The sequence below is a fragment of the Miniopterus natalensis genome, chromosome 2 (assembly GCF_054644295.1).
Source record: "Miniopterus natalensis isolate mMinNat1 chromosome 2, mMinNat1.hap1, whole genome shotgun sequence".
Classification (NCBI taxonomy): Eukaryota; Metazoa; Chordata; class Mammalia; order Chiroptera; family Miniopteridae; genus Miniopterus; species Miniopterus natalensis.
In genome coordinates, this window is record NC_142082.1 from 78,898,048 (window position 1) to 78,918,941 (window position 20,894).

General features: G+C 39.0%; 1 protein-coding gene and 2 pseudogenes across 1 annotated transcript in view; 2 read left to right on the forward strand and 1 right to left on the reverse strand.

Annotated features, from left to right (window-relative positions):
* The window catches only part of LOC107537560 (phosphatidylinositol 3,4,5-trisphosphate 3-phosphatase TPTE2-like), an 86,007-nt gene that overhangs the window by 57,750 nt on the left and 7,363 nt on the right, over positions 1-20,894 (forward strand). Inside the window, exons 9-12 of the mRNA XM_087813737.1 lie at positions 10,116-10,177; positions 11,958-12,038; positions 15,882-15,987; positions 20,002-20,093. Coding sequence (XP_087669863.1) covers positions 10,116-10,177; positions 11,958-12,038; positions 15,882-15,987; positions 20,002-20,093 — 341 coding nt within the window. The remainder of the gene's footprint in view (positions 1-10,115; positions 10,178-11,957; positions 12,039-15,881; positions 15,988-20,001; positions 20,094-20,894) is intronic.
* LOC107526379 (large ribosomal subunit protein uL4-like) lies at positions 1,587-3,108 on the forward strand (annotated as a pseudogene).
* LOC148093724 (U6 spliceosomal RNA) lies at positions 9,700-9,786 on the reverse strand (annotated as a pseudogene).

Sequence of the window (20,894 nt, forward strand, 5' to 3'; positions counted from 1 at the left end):
AGTTTTACTTTTTACTCACTTTAGCTAGCACAGCCAAACTTGGCCAGGGGAGCCAGCAAGACAACTCTAATATGGTTGTTCCTATGATTTTCAATTCCATAAATAACTCTGACCTCTCACAACAGCATCATACTTTCATCATACACATGCCTTCATCCTTCCTTTTCACAAACAGTACTTTTTCCATACTTCAGTGACTCAGGGTTATTTTAGTAAATCCCAGTTCTGTCACCAACTGTATCAGAGGTCCCCAAGACACTCCAGCAGATTCAGTGCTTCTCCAGAGGACTCACAGGACTCAGCACATAGTCATATTTATGCTATGATTTATTACAGTGAAGGGATACAAAGCAAAATCAGCAGAAGGGAAAGGTGCCTGGGGAAAGTCCAGAAGAAAGCAGGCAGGAGCTTCTGAGAGTCTTCTCTAGTGGATTCACACAAGGTGTGATTGCTTCCTTTAGCAGTGAGTTGTTAAAATACCTGTGAAATATTTCCTATCAAGGAAGCTCATTAGAGACCCAGTGTCCATGGTTTTTATTGGGACCTGGTCAAATAGATACCTTCTAACTAGCATGGAACAAAATTCCAGACTCCCAGAAGAAAAACAGGTGATCAGCATAAACCATATTGTTTCATAAACAGTTTACACACAGTAAGCCAGTCTTATCAGGGAATGGTGAAAATCCTCTTGAAATCCTGTTTCCCTGATGCCAGTAAAGGCAGAATTTGGAAACAGGCCTATTGACAATAGTCGGGCCTGTTATATTAATTCTTTACTACACATTGGTTCTTTGGAATTTGTTGATAATTTTTTGTGATGTAATATATTATCCATTTCAAGTATAACTAGAAATTTCATACATATAAAATAATGTATATTCTCTAATTTTCAGGTGCAGGGAATCTATCATTAATCATATTAATTACTCAAATCATTATATGTGATTTGTTGTTGTTAATTCTCACCTGAAGATACTTTTTCTATTGGTTTTTGGAGTGAGTGGAAGGGAATGAGGGAGGGAGAGAGAGAGAGAAAGAGAGAAACATCAATGTGAGAGAGACATATCGATTGGTTATCTCTTGCATGTGCCCCAACCGGGGCCAGGGATTGAACCTGCAACTAGGGTACCTACCCCTGACTGGGAATCAAACCCACAACCCTTCAGTGTGAGGGCTAACACTCTAATCACTGAGCCACACCAGCCAAGGCTGTTTTTGAAAAGAATCTGTCAAAATGTGAGAGGGGTATGTTAAGATCTTCCACTATTATTGTTAATAGGTTGGTTTCTTCTTTTTTATTGAGTTGTTACTAATGATTTTATTTTTAAAAACTTTTAAAATTACAGTTGACATAAAATATTATATTAGTTTCAGGTGTAAAACAAAGTGATTAGACATTTATATAACTTATGAAATTATTATCCTGATAAATCTAGTACCCATCTGACACCATACATAATTATTACAACACATAGGAATAAATTTAACCAAGGAAGCAAAAAACATGTACTCATAAATTTACAAGACATTAAAGAAAGGCTTTTCCTGTAGGAGCCATCTGGTTGAGAGGAGTGTAGCCTTCTCCTCTCCAAGACATGGCATGTGCTCTCCCACTGATAGTGTACTCTGAAAAAGGGGAATCATCTGGTAAAATGTCACTTTGCCTGCCATGTTCAAGTCTCCCATTCCGCCAGATATTGTGAACTTTGCTCACACTAACTTGAGCAAAAACAATAGACAGCCTTATGCTGTCAGTGAATTGGCAGGTCATCAAACCAGTGCTGAGTCTTGAGTACTGGCAGAGCCATGGCTCAAATTCCCAGAGTTCAAGGTGATGGAACTCATCACTCTGGCCAAGGTGCTTTTGGAAATATCTGCCATGGGGGCTGCATGTTTGTGCCAACCAAAACTTGGTTCCATAAGCACTGCAGAGCGAACACAACACAGAAGCAATATGCCATCTGCTCTGCCCTGGCTGCCTCAGCATTACCAGCTTTGGTCATGTCTAAAGGTCATCGCATTGAAGATAAACTTCCTTTGGTGGTTGAAGATAAAGTTGAAGGCTACAAGAAAACCAAGGAGGTTGTTTACTTCTTAAGAAACTTAAGGCCTGGCCTGGCCGACATGGCTCGGCAGTTAAAATATTGACCTATGATCCAGGAAATTGCGGTTCGATTCCTGGTCAAGGCACATGCCCAGGTTGCAAGCTCAATCCCCAGTAGGGGGCATGCAGGAGACAGCTGATCAATGACTCTCTCATTGTTGATGTTTCTCTCTCTCTCTTTCCCTCTCTTTTACTCTCTAAAATCAGTAAAGATATATAAAAAGTAAATTTAAAAAGTTTTTAAAAAAAGAAAGAAACTTAAGGCCTGGAATGATATCAAAAACGTCTATGCCTCTCAGTGAATGAGAACCGGCAAGGACAAAATGAGAAACCATCGTTGTGTTCAGCACAGGGGACCCTGCATCATCTATAATGAGGACAATGGTATCATTAAAGCCTTCAGAAATATCCCTAAATTACTCTGCTTAATGTAAGCAAACTGAACGTTTTGAAACTTGTTTCTGGTGGGTATCTGGGCCATTTCTGCAGTTGGACTGAAAGTGCTTTCCTCAAGTTAAATGATCAGTATGTCACTTGGCATAAAGCTGCCTCCCTCAAGAGTAACTGCAACCTCCCCTTGCATAAGATGCTCCATACAGACCTTAGCAGAATTTGAAAAATCCAGAGATCCAAAGAGCCCTCAGAGCACCACACAAGAAGATTCACTGCAGAGTCCTGAAGAAGAATGCCCTAGAAAACCTGAGAATCACATTGAAGCTAAATTCATATGCAAAGGCCATGTGCCAAAACACCATTCTTCTCCAGGCCAAGAACCTCAAGGTCCAGGTAGATAAAGCAGCAGCAACACTAGAAGCCAACTCAGATGGGAAGGGGGTTCCAAGAAAAAATCCTGTGATAGGGAAAAAAACACAAAGAAGGCTGTTAGCATTATAAAGCAGGAGCCTTTGGTGGGATAAAAGGTTGCAGCTACCAAGAAAACAGCAACTGAGAAGAAGCCCACAGAAAAGAAACCCACCACAGAAGAAAAGAAGCCTGTGGCATAAACTTAAATGTGTTTATTCCACAAAGGTCAAATCACTATGGAGAGCTAATTTTGAATAAAAACTTGTCAAAGGCAGTGAGGGGGGAAAAAAGACATTAAAGAAATAAATTGAAGAAGATACAAATCAGTGGAAGCACATACTGTGCTCATGGATAAGAATAATTAACATCATTAAAATGTTCATACTGCCCAAAGCAATCTATACATTCAAGGCAATGCCTGTCAAAATACCAGTGGACTAGAATAAATATTCCTAAAAGTAATAGGGAACCACAAAAGACCCCAAAAAAGCCACAGTAATTTTGAGAAAGGAAAACAAAATTGGAGGTATTATGTTATCTTATATCAAACTATACTATAAGCCTATAATAATCAAAATAGCATGGTATTTGGAATAAAAACATAGATCAGTGGAACAGAATAGAGACCTCAGGAATAAACTCATGCCTATATGGTCAATTAATCTATGACAAAGGAGGCAAGAATATTCATAGGGTAAAGACAGTTTCTTTAATAAATGTGGCTGGGAAAACTGGACAAATACATGCAAAAAATGAAATTAGATTGACCACTTTCTTACACCATATACAAGAATAAACTCAAAATAGATTAAAGACAAATATAAGACCCCAAACCATAAAACTCCTAGAAGAAAACATAGGCAGCAAACTCTGTGACATTGTTCTTCCTAACATATGTGTGTGTATATATATGTATATATATATATATTTGGATATATCTCCTTGAGCAAAGGAAACAAAAGGAAAAACAAATGAATGGAATTATACCAAATTAAAAAGGTTTTGCACAGCAAAGGAAACCATCAACAAAATGAAGAGACAACCTACAGAATAGAAGATATCTTCCAATGGTACATCAGATAAAAGGTTAATATCCAAAATATACAATGGAGTCATACAACTTAACACCAAAAAAACTCCACAAAAAAATCCCACAATTGAATTTTAAAAAATGGGAAGAGGACCTAAATAGATATTTCTCCAAAGAGGACATACAGATGGCCAATAGACATAAGAAAAGATGCTCAATATCACTAATCATCAGAAAAATGCAAATTAAAACCATAATGTCAGAATGGCTGTCATCAATGACTCAACAAACAACAAATGTTGACAAGAATGTGGGGACCTTGTCACCGTTGGTAAGACTGAAAATTGGTGTAGCCACTATGGCACTATGAAAAACAGTATTAAGTTTCCTGAAGATTTTAAAAAATAGAACTACCTTATGACCCAGCCATTCCACTTCTGGGAATTTATTTGAAGAAATTCAAAACAGTAATTCAAAAAAGTATATACATCCCTATTTTTATTGCAGCAATATTTAAAATAGGCAAGACATGGAAGCAACCTTGATGTCCATCAGTAGATGACTGGATAAAAAAGAAGTGGTACATATATAGAATGGAATATTACCCAGCCATAAAAAAGAATAAACACCATTTGCAGCAACGTGGATGGACCTAGAAGATATTCTGCTAAGTGAAATAAGTCAGACAGAGAGAGACAAATACCGTATGATTTCACTTATAATGTGGAATCTAAAGAGCAAAATAAACAAAATAGAAACAGACTTACAGATATAGAAAACACACTGGTGGTTGCCAGAGGGAAAGGGGGTCGGGGGGTTGAAAAAGGTGGAGGATGTAAGACGTACAAATTTGTAGCTACAAAATAGTCATGGGGATGTAAAGTAAGCATAGGGAATATTATCAATAATATTGTAATGATGGTGTCAGGTTTCTAGACTTATTGGGGAATCACTTTATAATTTATATAAATGTCTACCCACTACATTGTACACTTGAAATTTATATAATACTGTATTGATTAAATGCCCACTGTAATTGAAAAATATATATATAAATTGGGGGGGAAAACAGAACGAAAGAAAAAGTTCTCAGCTTTTTCACCGTTTAGTATGACATTAGCTGTGAGTTTTTTGTATATGGCCTTTATTATGTTGAATTATGTATGTTCCCTTAAACCCTACTCTTCTGAAAGTTATTATCATTACTGGATATTGGATTTTTTCAAACTGCTTTTCTGCATCTACTGATGTTCATATGATTTTGATCCTTCATTTTGTTTATGTGGAGTATAACATTATTTAATTTGTGAGTATTGAACCAACCTTGCATCACAGAAATAAACTCCATTTGATCATGGTGTATGGCTTTTTTATTGTATTGCTGAATTTAGTTTGCTAAAATTTTGTTTTGGATTTTTGATTTATGTTCATCAGGAATATTGGCCTATAATTTTAATTTTTTGTAGTGTTTTGTCTGGCTATGGTATCAAGATAAAGCTGGCTTTGTAAAATGAGTTCAGGAGCCTTCCCTCTCTTCAATTTTTTGGACTAGTTAGAAAAGAATATGTTAATTTTTTGAATCATCAGTAAAATTCACCTGTGAAGCCATCTGATCCAAGGCTTTTGTTTAGTATATGTTTTTGGATTACTGATTCTATTTTATTAGCAGTTTTCAATCTGTTCAGATTTTCTGTTTCTTCCTGATTCAGTCTCGGAAGATTGTATGTTTCTAGGAATGTATTAATTTCTTCCAGATTGTTCAATATGTTGACATATAATTATTTATAGTATTTTTTTATAATCCTTTGTATTTCTCTCATATCAGTTGCAACTTCTCTTTCCTTTCTGATTTTTTTATTTGGGCCCTCTCTCTCTTTTTCTTGATGAGTCTGGTTAAAGGTTTATCACTTTTGTTTATTATTTTGAAGAACTAGCTCTTGGTTCATTGATCTTTTCTGTTTTTTGTGGGGGTTTTTTAAAATATGTTTTTATTGATTTCAGAGAGAGGAAGGGAGAGGGAGAGAGAAATAGAAACATCAATGATGAGAGAGTCATTGGTCGATTGCCTCCTGCACGCCCCCGACTGGGGATCAAGCCCACATCCCAGGTGTGTGCCCTGACCAGAATCGAACTGCAATCTCCTGGATCCTAGGTCAATGCTCAACCTCTGAGCCACGCCAGCCGGGCTTCTGTTATTTTTAATACTCTATCTCACTTATTTCTGCTCTGATCTTTATTATTTCCTGCCTTCTACTCACTTTTGGCTTTGCTTGTTCTACTTTTTCTAGTTCCTATAGGTGCAAGGTTAGATTGTTTATTTGAGATGTTTCTTGAGGTACTCCTGTACTGTTATGAATTTCCCTCTTAGAACTGCTTCCATTGTGTTCCATAGATTTTAGGTCATGTTTTCACTTTCATGTGTCTCAAGGTATCTTTTGATTACTTCCTTGATCTCATTGTTAACGCTTTATTATTTAGGGACATGTTATTTTGCCTCCATGTGTTTGTGTGTTTTTCAGTTTTCTTCTTGTAATTGATTTCTAGTTTTATGTCATTTTGATTGGAGAAGGTGCTTGATATGATTTTAATCTCATTAAATTTATTGAGACTTGTTTTGTGGCCTAACATGTGATCAATCCAGGAAAATGCTCTATGTGCTCTTGAAAAGAATGTGTATTCTTCTGTTTGGAGGTGAAATGCTTTAAAATATCAATTAAATCTATCTGGTATAATGTGTCATTTAAAGATGCTGTTTCCTTGTTGATTTCTGACTGGATAGACTGTGAATTGATGTCAATGGGGTGTTAAAGTCCCCTAAAATTACATATTACTGTCAGTCTCTCCCTTTTTGTCCATCAATATCTGCTTTATATGTTTAGGTGCTCTTATGTTAGGTGCATAAGTACTTACAAGGGTTATATCTTCTTGTTGGATTGAACTCTTTATCATTATGTAATGACCTTCTTTATCTCCTGTTATAGCCTTTGTTTTAAAGTCTATTTTGTCTGATATAAGTATTGTTCCCCCAGCTTTTTTTCCATTTCCATTTCCACGAAATATCTTTTTCCGTCTATTACTCTCAGTCTGTGTGTGTCTGTGGATCTGAAGTGAATCTCTTGCAGGCAACAAATGTATGAGCCTAGTTTTCTTATTCACTCGGCCGCCCTAAGCCTATTTGTTGTTGTTGTTGTTAATCCTCATCCGAGGATATTTTTCTATTGATTTTATAGACAGAGCATAAGGGAGGGAGGAGGGAGAGGAAGAAACATTGATATGAGAGAGACACATCGATTGGTTGCCTTCTGTGTGCGCACTAACTTGGGCCAGGGCTCAAACCTGAAACCCAGATACATGCCCTTGACAGAAAACTGAACCTGCCACCCTTCAGTCTATGGGCCGACGCTCTAACCACTGAGTCACACCAGTCAGGGCCACCCTATGTCATTTGATAGAAGGATTGGAGCATCTAAACCATTTACACTTAATTACTGATAGGTATGTAGTTATTGCCATTGTGCTATTCGTATTTTTACCTTTTATGTCCTTTTTCTTAAAGAAGTCCCTTTAACATTTATTACTGATTTGGTGGTGATGAACTCTTTTAGCTTTTTCTTTTCTTGTAAGCTCCTTATCTCTCCTTCAATTCCAAATGATAGCCTTGCTTGGTAAACTAGTATAGGTTGTAGGTTCTTGCTTTCTGTCACTTTAAATATTTTGTGCAAATCCCTTCTGGCCTGCAAAGTTTCTTTGAGAAGTCAGCTGACAGTCTTATGGGAGCTGGCTTATAGGTAACTAACTGTTTTTGTCTTGCTGTTTTTAAAATTCTCCCTTTGTCTTTATACTTTGGCATTTTAATTACGACATGCCTTGGTGTGGGTCATTTTGGATTCACCTTTTTGGGACTCTCTGAAGTTCCTCCACTTTTTGTCTATTTTCTTTGCCTGATTTGGGAAGTTCTCAGTTACTATTTCTTCAAATAGGTTTTCAGTCCCTTACTCTATTTTGGGTTCTAACCATGTTCTTGTTTTGATGTTAGTCAGAAAAACAGGGTATGTAATTAGTTCTTTTTATTTTATTTATTTATTTATTTATTTATTTTTTGTTCAAAATGTTACAGATGTCCCTTTTTCTCCCCAATGACTCAACATATATAACAAGTAATAATATGGTATGGACCTTACTTGTATCGCAATTCAAACAAGAAAACTATATAAAAGATTTATAATCTTGGGATAATTAGGGGACAGCCAGTAGCAATGAACACCCCTAACATGAGAGCGTGGGTTCTAATACCACTTTTCACTAAAAGGAACCAAGATTCCTTGGGGAAGTGGCCAATTCCATGCATGATATGTAGTATGAATTTAGAAAACTTTGTCATATCAGATAGCAAGAAAGGCATAAAAGACTACTAGCATCGTATAGAAGACCTCAAGAGCTAACTTGGCCAAAAATGAGAAATACTTAACATCAGTAAGAATAATTACTACAATGGATATAAATAGTTCAACTATGTTTAAATTTATGAGTTTATAATAACACACATATATATTTTATTTATTTTTTAATTTTATTTTTGTTTAAAATATTACAGATATCCCTTTTCTCCCCTGTGACCCATTCCACCCCAACTCCCTCCCTCTCCCCAGTCCCTCTCCCCACCATTGTCCTTGGGATGTGCATATATGCATATAAATTCTTTGGTTACTCTCTCCCCCTCCACCCACCCGCCCTCCTCCATCCCTCTGACATTTGTCAGTCTCATCTATGCTTCCATATCATTGAATCTATTCTGTTCATCAGCTTATTAAGTTCTTTAGACTCCACATATAAGCGAGATCATGTGATATTTGTCTTTCTCTGACTGGCTTATTTCACTTAGCACAATATTCTCCAGGTTCTTCCATACTGTCCCAAATAGTATGAGATCTTTCCTCTTTACAGCTGCGTAGTATTCCATGGTGTATATGTCCCACAACATTTTTATCCACTGATCTACTGATGGGCACTTGGGCTGTTTCCAGATCTTAGTTATTGTAAATTGTGTTGCTATGAACATAGGGGTGCATATATTCTTTCTGATTAGTGTTCCAGGATTCTTAGGATATATTCCTAGAAGTGGGATCACTGGGTCAAATGGCAGTTCCATATTTAATTTTTTGAGGAAGCTTCATACTGTTTTCCATAGTGGCTGCACCAGTCTGCATTCCCACCAGCAGTGTACTAGGGTTCCCCTTTCCCCACACCCTCGCTAGCACATGTGGTTTGTTGCTTTGTTGATGGCAGCCATTCTGACAGGTGTGAAGTGATACCTCATTGTGGTTTTAATTTGCATCTCTCTGATGATTAGCAATGTTGAGCATTTTCTCATATGTCTCTTGGCCATCTGTATGTCCTCTTTGGAGAAGTGTCTATTCAGGTCCTTTGCCCACTTTTTGATTGGATTGTTTGTCTTCCTCTTGCTGAGTAGTATGAGTTCTTTGTACACATTGGAAATTAGCCCCTTATCAGATACATTCTTGGCAAATATATTTTCCCAGACCATGGGTTTCCTTTGTATTTTGAGGCTGTTTTCTTTTGCTGTGCAGAAGTTTTTTGGTTGGTGTAGTCCCATATGTTTATTGTTTCTTTTGTTTCTCTTGCCCTAGGAGATGTATCAGTGAAAATTCCACTCCGTGGGATGTCTGTGACTTTACTGCCTATGTTTTCTTCCAGGATTTTTATAGTTTCGTGACTTACATTTAAGTCTTTTATCCATTTTAAAAACATGGAACACTTCACGAATTTGTGTGTCATCTTCGTGTAGGGACCATGCTAATTTTAGTATATGTGCTCCCGAAGTAAGCACTGTAATTAGTTCTTAATTTCTGAAGAGCTCTTTGGTGCTAGAGTCCTAAGCAGAGCTGGTTGCCTCTGGCAATGACTGCAGTCCCTAGTAGTAAGTGATTCAAGAACAATACACACAAGCACACTTGCATTCTGTTTAGGAAGAATTCCTGCTAGAAACTCAGAGTAGTGAAACAGCCGTGGCTATTTCTGACTTGAAGTTTTCTGAATAAGCACTTTCAGAACAAAAGAAAATCAATTAGAAATGGCCTCTGAATATTTCTGAGAGAAATTTTACACCACATACTACCATGAACAATGGTTCATGAACTAACTTCTTTTCTTTTCTAGGAAGAACTGGAACTATGGTTTGTGCCTGCCTTATTGCCTGTGAACTATTTATAACTGCAGAGGTATGAAAGATGTTACTACAAACTTTGTCGTACACTGATTGAATTTGCTAGCTCTGAAATGTCACTGGTAGGATAGGATGATTCTTTGAGTCATGGTACTTAATGAAATTGTAATTGGAGAGGCTGTTTATTAGAAAGTTAAACTCCCTTGTTTAACTTGAGTTAGTTATAACTGACCTAGATACCTCTTAATCTGGGTCAGGACTAGGATGAGGGCAGTGAGACACTCGCCATGGGAAAAATTTAAGAGAATGCCAAAACACTCATAGTTAAGATAAATAATATTCTAATGCAATATTTTTAAACATCAAAATTAATGCCCCAAAAATCTATGATGTATACAATATCAACATTTTAAATAAAGAGAGGACCCAATAGGGGCAAGATTAAGGTGAGGTGAGTAAGGTGGAGTTACACAAGAGCAAAAAAGCTTAGCAATCAAGACTCCTCACCTGTCTCACCTAGTCCAGCCCTGCTCTTAAATCTGACCAATTATGGGACTTCCTCCTTTTTCACAAGAAAAATATCAAGATTGATTAGGTAAGTTCTGTAAAGGACCTTGATCCTTAGAAATGCTAGGTAGATAGAAGGTGGCGTTTTCCAACTCAGAATAGAGTCTCTCCTGAGTGTTATTTTTGCATAGTCACTCTCTGTGGGGTCTGTGTCCTCTGGAAATTTCTGAGAAGACAGGGTGGGCTTTCTCTACTTTTTAAAGTAGGGTTCTCAATCTTTTTTCTGCCATGATCTTGCTGAGAAGTTACCACTTAGAGGACACACTCCTAGTAGTTCTTCTCATTTGGCCTGCAGTCAAGTTAAGAGAAGCTGTGGGTGATACACAGTGCCCAACTTTCTAATTCCACCATCTTTTTTTCTCATTTGAGGCATACAGGTTATGAAAATGAGTGTACTAGGACAGTGATTTTCAACCAGTGGGTGTGCTGCAAGAGTGTTTAAAATGTGCAATACCTGACTGTTCAGTTAGGGCACTGACCTCTTTTCTCCTTAGATTGTCAAATTAAAAAATGACAACAGCCACACAACAATAGTGTCCAGTGTGAATGAATCAAAATTATACCTATTTTTTGTCAGATTGGCAAAAAATGTAATATATTTTTTGGTGTGCTGCAGAATTTTGGTAATTAATTAATGTGCCATGAGATGGAAAAGGTTGGAAGTCATTGTTCAAGGACAGTGCTTTTCAAATTATGCATCAAAATCTATCAGTGAGTTATAAAATCAATGTATTGGGTTGTGACTCATAATTTTTTGATAAAATAGAATAGGTTAGGAAATATCAAAAGGTAAGTATTGTTTTGTGAAATTTTGTTTTGGTTGTGTGTGTGTGTGTGTGCATCTTCTAGGTTTATTAATGTGGATTGTAGCTTTTAAAGTAAAAAATTTAGAAGCCATTGACCAGAGCCTTAGACTAAGAGCCAGAGACCTGTGCTCCAGGCCTCTGTGTCACCCACTGGCTGCATACATCTCCATCACAGTTCACTTGCTTTTCTTTTGGTCTCAGTCTTCTTCATTTGTAAAGTGGAAAGGTAGGAAGACAGATCAGATGACCTCTAAAGTCTTCCCAGCTTTAAAATTCCACATCTTTATGAATCTTTGAATGAGAGCAGGCCTTGATGTGGCTTTCTTAATTTTGTTATTTTGGGTAGCCTCTGCCCAGAGACCACTGACTCAGAAAATATGTGCCCTTAGAAACATTAAGAATGCCTTATACAGGAGAGGAAAGTGCAGATGAACCTTGATTCGCTTGTCCCTATTTCTATAGGAGTCCCTTTACCATTTTGGAGAGCGACGAACAGATAAAACCACCAGCACTAAATTTCAGGGAGTAGAAACTCCTTCTCAGGTAAGTTTTCTTTTTAAAAAGGGGGTCTTCTGGGGAATTGGGTTAAGATTGACATATATTATTTGGTTTCAGCTTAGACTTCTCCTTTAGTGGTCAGGCAGCAGCAATTGGGTGCCCTGTGACAGGCCTTGATCCCTCCCAGAGGCTGAGAGCTGCACCTCAGGCACTGCCTGAGTTTTCCAAACTTTGAATTCTCCTCACAGCACACTGCTTCCCATTTTCATATATATATAAAATTTTAATCTTCACCCGAGGATATTTTTTCCATCGCTTTTCAGAGAGAGTGGAAAGCAGAGAGGGAAAGAGAGAGAGGGAGAGAGAAACATCAATGTGAAAGAGACACATCGATTGGTTGCCTCCCACACATGCCTCAGCCTGGAGTTGGGGATCGAGCCTGCAACTGAGGCACGTGCCCCTGTCCAAAATTGAACCCGGATCCTTCAGTCCACAGGCTGATGCTTCAACCACTGAGCCAAACCAGCTAGGGCCTGCTTCCCATTTTATATTGGTTGTTGTTTATGGAGTTGATTCCCTTCCCAAAGAAAGAAGGTTAAATTCCTAAGGTCTTAGACTGCTGAAGACTACCTAAAGTCAGCAGCCATTTATTTCCCGTACAGAGGAACTGAGTCTTTCACAATCCCCGCTAGGGTAATTCAACCCTTGCAGAATATCATGTGTGTGTGAGTGTGTGTGTGGTATGTATGCATGAGACAGACACAGAGAGAAGCTCAGAGAGAAATGGGGTGGGGGCTATATTTTGAATGAGAAAGAAAAGGAGGGGAAATTAACATTTTTCAAAAACCTATTATATACCATTTTTGTATTGCACTTTCACATATTTTATCTCATTTAATACTCAGATAACCCATGTGAAATATATGCTATTTTTCCTTTTAAAAGTGTTTTATATGGAAATTTTAAAACATAAAAACATTTTAAAACATATGAGATAATCATATAATAAATCTTATTCTTATCACACCACTTCAACAATCACTTGATCACATGACCAATCATGTTTCATCTATTCCTCTCACTTAGACATACACACACACACACACACACACTCATTCTCTACTCTTTCTCTAAACTGGGATTATTTTGAAGGAAATCCCAGCCACCAGATTATTTTATCCTGCAAATATGTTAGAATGACATCTACCATAAAGACTCTTTAAAAAACCCTTAAAACCGTTTATCATATCTAAAAATATGATAATAATATCTTAATAACATCCAAGGTCTAGTTTACCTTTAAAGTTTTGTAATTATATTAAAATCTTTTTAAAATTTAGTTTGTTTTGATCAGGATCCATAAGGGCCATGTGATTCACTTGGTTGCTATGTCTCTTAAGTCTCTTGTAGTTTACAGGTTTTCTACTTCCTTTTTAGTCCTTGTAATCTGTTTTGTTGTTGTTGTTTTGTTAGTTTTCACAGAAACTAGGACATTTATCCTCTAGAGTTTATAATATGCTGGACTTGATTGAAGGTTCTACATTCATTATCTCATTTAGTATTCTCAGTAATTCTGTGAGTGGATACCACCATGATTCCCATTTTATAGCTGGGAACCCGAAGTTCAGGGATATTAACTTTTTAAACCAAGGACGCAAATTCAAATGTCAGACTCTGAAGCCTGTTATTTCCCATCCTGTGCGCAGCTTCTCCCCTATGTTGTCTCTCAAACTGAAATGAGAACTGGTTGGGAATTCTTTTGTTGTTGTTTTGTTAATCCTTACCTGAGGATATTTTTTCCACTGATTTTTAGAGAGAGTGGAAGGGAGGGAGAGAGGGAGAGAGAGAGAAGGAGAGAAAGAGAGAGAAACATTGATGTGAGAGAGACATACCGATTGGCTGCCTCCTGTACCCGCCCTGACTGGGACCAGGATCAAACCTGCAACCCAGGTACATGTCCTTGACCAGGAATAAAACACACGACCCTCCAATGTGCTGGCTGACACTCTAACCACTGAGCCACACCAGCCAGGGCTGTTGTGAATTCTTAAGTAGAATGAATGTGGCTGTGAAAGTTTTTGGGGGGTGAAGTGATGTGAGCTGAATAGACAACTTTGGCCTTGTTAGCAGAACACTGTAACTACTAGTTCCAGACACTGAGTTTGGGGCAGAAGAACTCAGCCTTATCCCCTAAGACCTTTCTGCCATACCCAAACAACAACAAAAAAAGCTATAGGCCATACTAAAAGTAACACTTGAACTTACTGAAGCCCAGTTCAGCTTGAATCGTGCCATTCCCATGCTCAAAATCCATAATGGCTTCTGACTGCCACTGGCAACAAATACAAGTATTTTAACCTGGCACTCAAGATCTATGATTTGATTTTCCAACCATTCTTTCCACTGTGTGTGTTCTCATGTCCCACACTCTAACACATGTGGCTTTGTGCTGTTTCCCAGCCTGTCAGCATTTATACCCACAGGTCATTGCTCATGTGGGCCCCTTTCCCTTCCCAGCCTGAAATAGTCTCCTGTTCTTTCAGTTCTTCTAGCCCTTTGTGTTTCTTTTAGAGGCTACTTTATATTATTCTCTAGCTATTTGCAATGGTGTCTTCTCTACCCCTTTTGCAGGCAAAGCCCGTATCTTACATCTTTCCACCCTAGGCATCCCAAAGTGCCTCATATAGTGTCTCCTCTGGAGCAAGTGCTTACTAAATATATGTTGGTTTTATTAACTCCTGCTGCAGGCCCCTGTTGTTTTAAGTGGTAGGGGAAGGAATAGTGACAGCAAAGCAGCTTGAGGGCCATGCTTGGTTACAAGCCTTAAGTGGAAGATAGAGAATCTGATGGCAGGAGCCAAGGGAGTGTTCGATGTAACCCCTTCAAGGATTCTTTTTGTACATCTTCCCTTCCCTGTTTCTTCTGCAGTTGCACACAGTTTCTCTAACTTTATTCCAGAACTGGCACACTCTAGCTACAACAGAAACTCTTCTGATTCACTGGGATAGCGATGCAGGGCCTCGGCCTCAGGTTTGAGAGCTGTGTGGGCCAGGCCCCAGGACAGAGCTCCTCCTGTGTGGGGTGGTAATTCTCAGATACCATCACATTCTGACCCTAAACTCCTGGCATTCTATATGGACTACACTTAATCCACCCGAGTTAAGAATTTGCACTAGTCTTTCTCTTTATTGGCCCTTTCTGATGGAAAATATGGCAGCTAATTTTATTAGCCCTTCCCAGTGGGTGGGGAAGAGTCTATGAACTGTCTGGTCCAGTTGATTCAGTACCAGAACTCTTCAAGAAGAGTGAGCAGCCTGCCATAGGGGAAGGACTAGGCTAAGAGTTTTCCCAGGGCTTCCTTGCAAAAACAAAACTGGAGAAGTGGAAAGTGAAGAAACTCTAGCTGGTGGAGACAAGAGACTATGTATCTACCACTGGCCTATGAAGGCCTTCTTCTTGAGTTTTTACATCTGCCCTCTCTCGTGCCTAGGAGATTAAAGTCTACTTTCCTTTAACGAAGTCACAACAAAGCTTTTAACCTCACACAGACTTATTCCCATTTGTTTCATGCTCAAAATCCTTAATGACTCCTTAACTGCATCTTGCTGTGATGTCGCTGTTTTGTTGGGTTAGCTGCCCTCTCATAGGAGCTTGTCAGCAGCACCTGGCCCCTTTCTTGTTTCTTCCCCACAGCATTTTTTTAAGGTAGCTGTTCAGTCATGAGGCAACATCCATAAAGATGCATAGTTATATAATAGCACCCAATAAATGTGTTCTCAATTAATTACTCTCCTTAAGTTCTATGTTAAAAAAAAAAAAAAATCAGATATGCTGACTTTAGACTTTTCATCTTCACTTAAATTGAGACTTCTGTGTGTTTTTTTCCAGAATAGGTATGTTTCATATTTTGCAGATTTGAAAAATATCTATAACATGGCTCTCCCTCCAAGAAAACAACTTATGATTAAAAAAATTGTTATTTATTCAATTCATGGTAAGTGCTTTAAATATTATTGGAGAATTGGGCAGGGAGAAGGCAATGTTCTTACTGTTTGGGAGGATTTTGATCAGTTTTATACAGAGAGAGAATCCCAACTCCGAGCTGTCTTGTTGTAGATCCTCTCATATGAACCTCTTCCCCTGGAATGGCCATCAGCCCAGCGGTGCTGCAGCTGTACTACTAACCCTTAGGTGTCTTCTGTTTGCCTTTCCCATCACCATTTTGGGGTGCTCTGTCCCCTCCCCTTTTCCTGTTTTCTCTGATGCCTGGGGTGGACTTTTTAGAGTACAGCCTCTGATTCAGAAGAGAGAAAGGGCCTGGGAGTCCTGGAGACCACTTCTTTCTCACACCCACCTCTAGTTCAGGTTTGTCTTGGCAAAGGCATCCCTATATCATTTTTTCATCTACCCCTTTCAGATATCCCTTCCCTCTCCTCACCCTGATCTCCCTCCCTTTCCCCCCCTTCCACATGTAGCTCTGTCACCTTCAGCAACTCCATCAAGATGTCTTAAATTCCTGATCTGCAAATGAATTTTGCTGCTACAAATTCTTTTTACAAATAACTACCAAACACTTGCTTTGGGCCAGGACCGATGCTAGTGTTTCGCTGCCTTTTAGGAGTCCCTGGGTGGTGGCAGAGGAGAGGAGTGAGTACATAGATAAAGAGCTGACCATGGCATTGGGGGCACAAAGAGGCTGGAAATTGTCCAGCCTGGGAGTCAAGAAAAGCTTTCTGGAGTCAGCACTCAGGTCTTCATTACCTGAATCTGCATGAATGCAGAAAGAGTAGGGGGAAAACCTGGGCTCTGTGGGGTGTCTTTCAGCCCCCTAACTATAACCAATTATTATTACCAGGAATGAAAATCCTTATAAACCTCAAAAGAGTTGACTAGATCCACCATCACCCAAGGAAGCAGGAAAATTCGTCAGGTCATCCCTCTCTGGGACTTTAGAAAGAAAAGAGGTGGAGAGAAGAACTGGCCTCAAGTCCCATGTCTCTAATTCTCTATCACCCACCTCGCTTCCCTGCACAGCTCATGCTTAGAGGAACTGGGAAAGCAGGGACATGTTGGTGTGGAAGGGATGTTACTAGGTTTGCACCTCACTCTCCCCCATAGAGCTGCAGCAGGGGCAGGGCTTCCGTTCCTTAAAGCAGCAGCCAGACTGGGGCCCTCACATGTGGTGTGGTGCCAGTGAGTTTAGCCTTCTCAGGAGTCACACAAAATAAGGACCTAAACATACATATTTTTTTTATATTTCATCCAATTATTCAGAAATAAAAGAGTCCTTAAAAAATATATAAAGCTGCATAGTCAGAAAATAAATTAAAATTGTTAGTTAAAATATAAAATACTTCTTTTAGTTTATGTACATATCTCTTCCCACCCCACCCCCATACACACACAAACATATCACCACCACTTCTTGTTGGCAGTGAGGAATTTTAATAGATTACCACAAAGAGATTACATACTTTTCTGACTTCTGAAAACAACTTCAGCTCAGTAGCATTGCCTGTGCAGGACATTTTGGTCTAGATTTCCAAACAAGCATTGTCCAGACAGACCTGTGAAATCCAGCGTCTGGTGGCAGGATGCTGCTTGTGTATATAAACAAACAACTGTTTGTGAAAAGGCTTTGTAGATGGCATTCCTCAACAAAAGACCATCATGACTGAGTCACAGGATGTGGGGAATTATGCGAGGCAGGGTTGTAGGGAAGCTGAATGGAACTCTAGCTCTTGCCAGACCTCCCCAGGGTGGAGCCAGGCTTGTCCAACAGGCGATGGGAGGGGACAGCAGTGCCTTGCTCCCCCTCTTTCCACACTCAGTGGCACCCTACAAACAGAGCTAGACTGCTTTATTCCAAAGTGAGTAAGACAACACAGTTGGCTGTTGGAGCAGTTTCTCCCACTCAGAAATTTAAACCTAAACATAAAACCAACTTAGTGGCTTAAGAAGTCATATTGTACCTTACACGTGTTTTAAAAATGCAAGGTACAAGACAATTCTATGGTATGCAACAATTTCTGTAAAACAAAAGGGGAAATAAATATGTATTCATATTTGTGTGTATATGTGTTGGTAAAACCTGTGTGAGAATATATATTTATATTTAATTATATAAGCCTAAAACAAGGTACCAATAATAGTGGTTGAAAGGTTAAGGTTGGTGGTGCACGGGCAAGCTAAATACCCATCTCAGATGGTAAATAAAGAAACATTAAATTTACTTAAGGAAAGGGGGATGGGGGATGGGGATATCCAGAGGGAAGGGCTACAGAGCACTGAGCCAAAGGGTATCGGGTCCATGATGAGAGCAGAAATATACTTAGGACACTGAGACAAGGAAGATCATAGAAGAAGCAACAGGAGAGCCCAGGCTGGGCTGCTGTGGCTCACTGAGAAGTCAGAGAGAAAGGGGCCTTGGAGACAGGTTCAGGGGGTTAGCCTGGGAAGAGCTGCCACTGCTCATTGCTCCCCTGGTTGCAAGTTTTGTGGGGTCCCCTCGGAGGGAAGAAGGGGGAAAGGGGAAGGAATGTTCCTGGTGGGGAACACTCGCTGTGCCCTTTGTCCAGAGCATATTTGCCTCTTTCTTGCAGGTGGAAATCTTAGGGGAGGTCTCAGGGCAGTGTGTCAATAGGATATTCATCAGCTTTCCAGGTGTGCTCTTTCAGGGCCGTCATCTCCACTAATTGATCGGTGCCAGGGCAGAGGGTCCTTAGTCAATGTAGCTGGTCCTGAGGCAGCCACGGCACCACTTGTCTGGTTTTGCTGCTTTTCTGGGCCTGGAGCTGAAATACAACTGAGACCTAGATGCTATCTTTAGGGAGGGAACACTCAGGGGGTCTAAACTGCATGACTAGCTATATGAACAGTCAGGGGGTCTAAACCACATGATCAGCAATCTGCTGGGGGTGGATAGGTTACCCTGGGGACAAGGTTCTTGTTTTCCCAGTTTTTCCCCTTGTTAGGCATCTGGGGCTTCCTGCCCTGGTGAGTTTCTGTGCCTGGCCTATCGTCCTTGCTCTGCTCATATCTAACACTGGTTATGTATTTGGGGTGGATAATTAAATAGGTGTGGGATGTGTGAGACAGAGACTTTCACTTCATGTTTTTTTTACCTTTAATTTTCAAATCATTTAAAAATTTTTAAATGTGTTGGAATTAATTTAAGCTTGTAAATCAATGCCCTTTTCTTATCATGTGATAAGTATTTGACTTAGTTTAATTGTGTATTTCATTGATTTTTGGTAGACATCATTAGAAAGTTTTGCAACTGGAATGAGTACCGAGGGAACTGAGGCAAAGAAACCGTGATTCCTAATGACAAGTTAATAATATGGTGTTAGTGGAAACAAAATTAAATGAAAACAAAACAAAAATAATGTGGTAAATAATCAAGAATGATCAATATATGACTTTATTAGAATATTTGTTTTAGTTCTGTGCCTTTAGTTCTATGCATATTTAAGTGAAATATGCAGGGTGGAGAAGAGAACAATAAAAATTTATTGGAGGCTTGAGAAACAGCCCTTTGAGGAAATGCTTAAAAAAGTGGATCATTTAAACTGAAAAAAGGGACAAGAAACCATTTGTCTATAAATGTATACTGAACACCACAGGAATGTTTGGGTATCCTATATTTCCAAGAAACTACTCTCTAGGAACTAGGGAAAGAGCAATTTAGACTGTTACTAAGAAACATCATGATTTGAAGTTTGAAGAAAGCAACACATTAGCAAGAAAGGTTGCAAGTCACTTTCCCAAATTTCTTTTTTCTAGAAAGGCAAAGTTTAGAAGCTGAACTCTCTTTTTTTTTCTTTCCTCCAGCCTTATAAAGTCTGAGACAGAATTGGCTTAAAGTCTTGTCTTTCAAAGACAAAATTCACATACCCAAATGATTCAATATTGATACGTTGTTACCTGTGACTTCCTCTCTTTTTAATTCATAATGTTAATTGTTGAGACATTTTTATCTTTACTCTAACTTTTTATTTTCATTCAGGTGTTGGAAAAGGCAACGGAAATGATCTAATAGTGCAAATAATAATGCATCAAAAGATTGTCTTTTTCGGTTCTGCTTCCAGAAACTGTAGGGTAAGAGAAAGCATGTGAACTTGAAAAGCACTGCTTTAAATCTCAATGTCAAATCAGCATGTTGATTCAGAGCATTTTCCAGAATATATTTTCAGCTCAGAGAGTTGCTTTGGTTTTCGCTTTTGAATGTTCGCATCAATCTATCAGAATTTTAAATTCATGTATCTGGTCATTTTTAGACATATTTTTTCTTCTTGGTCATTTTTATTATATGGTGCTGTTTCTGAAATTTTAGTATGCATGACAATCACTTAGCAGCTTGTAAAGATGAAGATTCCTAGGTTGTACCCCAAACAATGATTGAAGAAATCTGGAATGAGACCCAGGAATCTCTAGCCTTAGCAATGTCCCAGGTGATTCTAACTCAGATGTCCTGTCGGACTGCACTATGAGGAAAAAATGACATTGCAAAAGACCCAAAGCAATGGGACCTAGCAGTCAATGTTTTGGGGGTGGGTGGGTTGCTGGATACAGTGACCTTTATTGATGATAAGGTAGGGCTTCCTAAGTTCTCCCCTTCGTCAGAGGGTCTGGGATGGAAACTGCGGAGGTCTGGAGATTCTCAGTGTGTCAAGGGATCCATTTGGGGCAAGGATTCTGCAGCAGGTAAGGGCCTCGCTTCCTCTAGCTGGGGCTGGTAGTCTATGGGCTCTTATTCCTTGGAGGCCATGTGGACCATAAGGTCCACCACCCTGCTGCTATAGCCAAATTGATGGTCATACCAAGAAATGAACTTGAGAAAGTGGTCATTGAGGGCAATGAGAGCCCCAGCATTGAAGGTGGAAGAGTGCTTGTCACTGT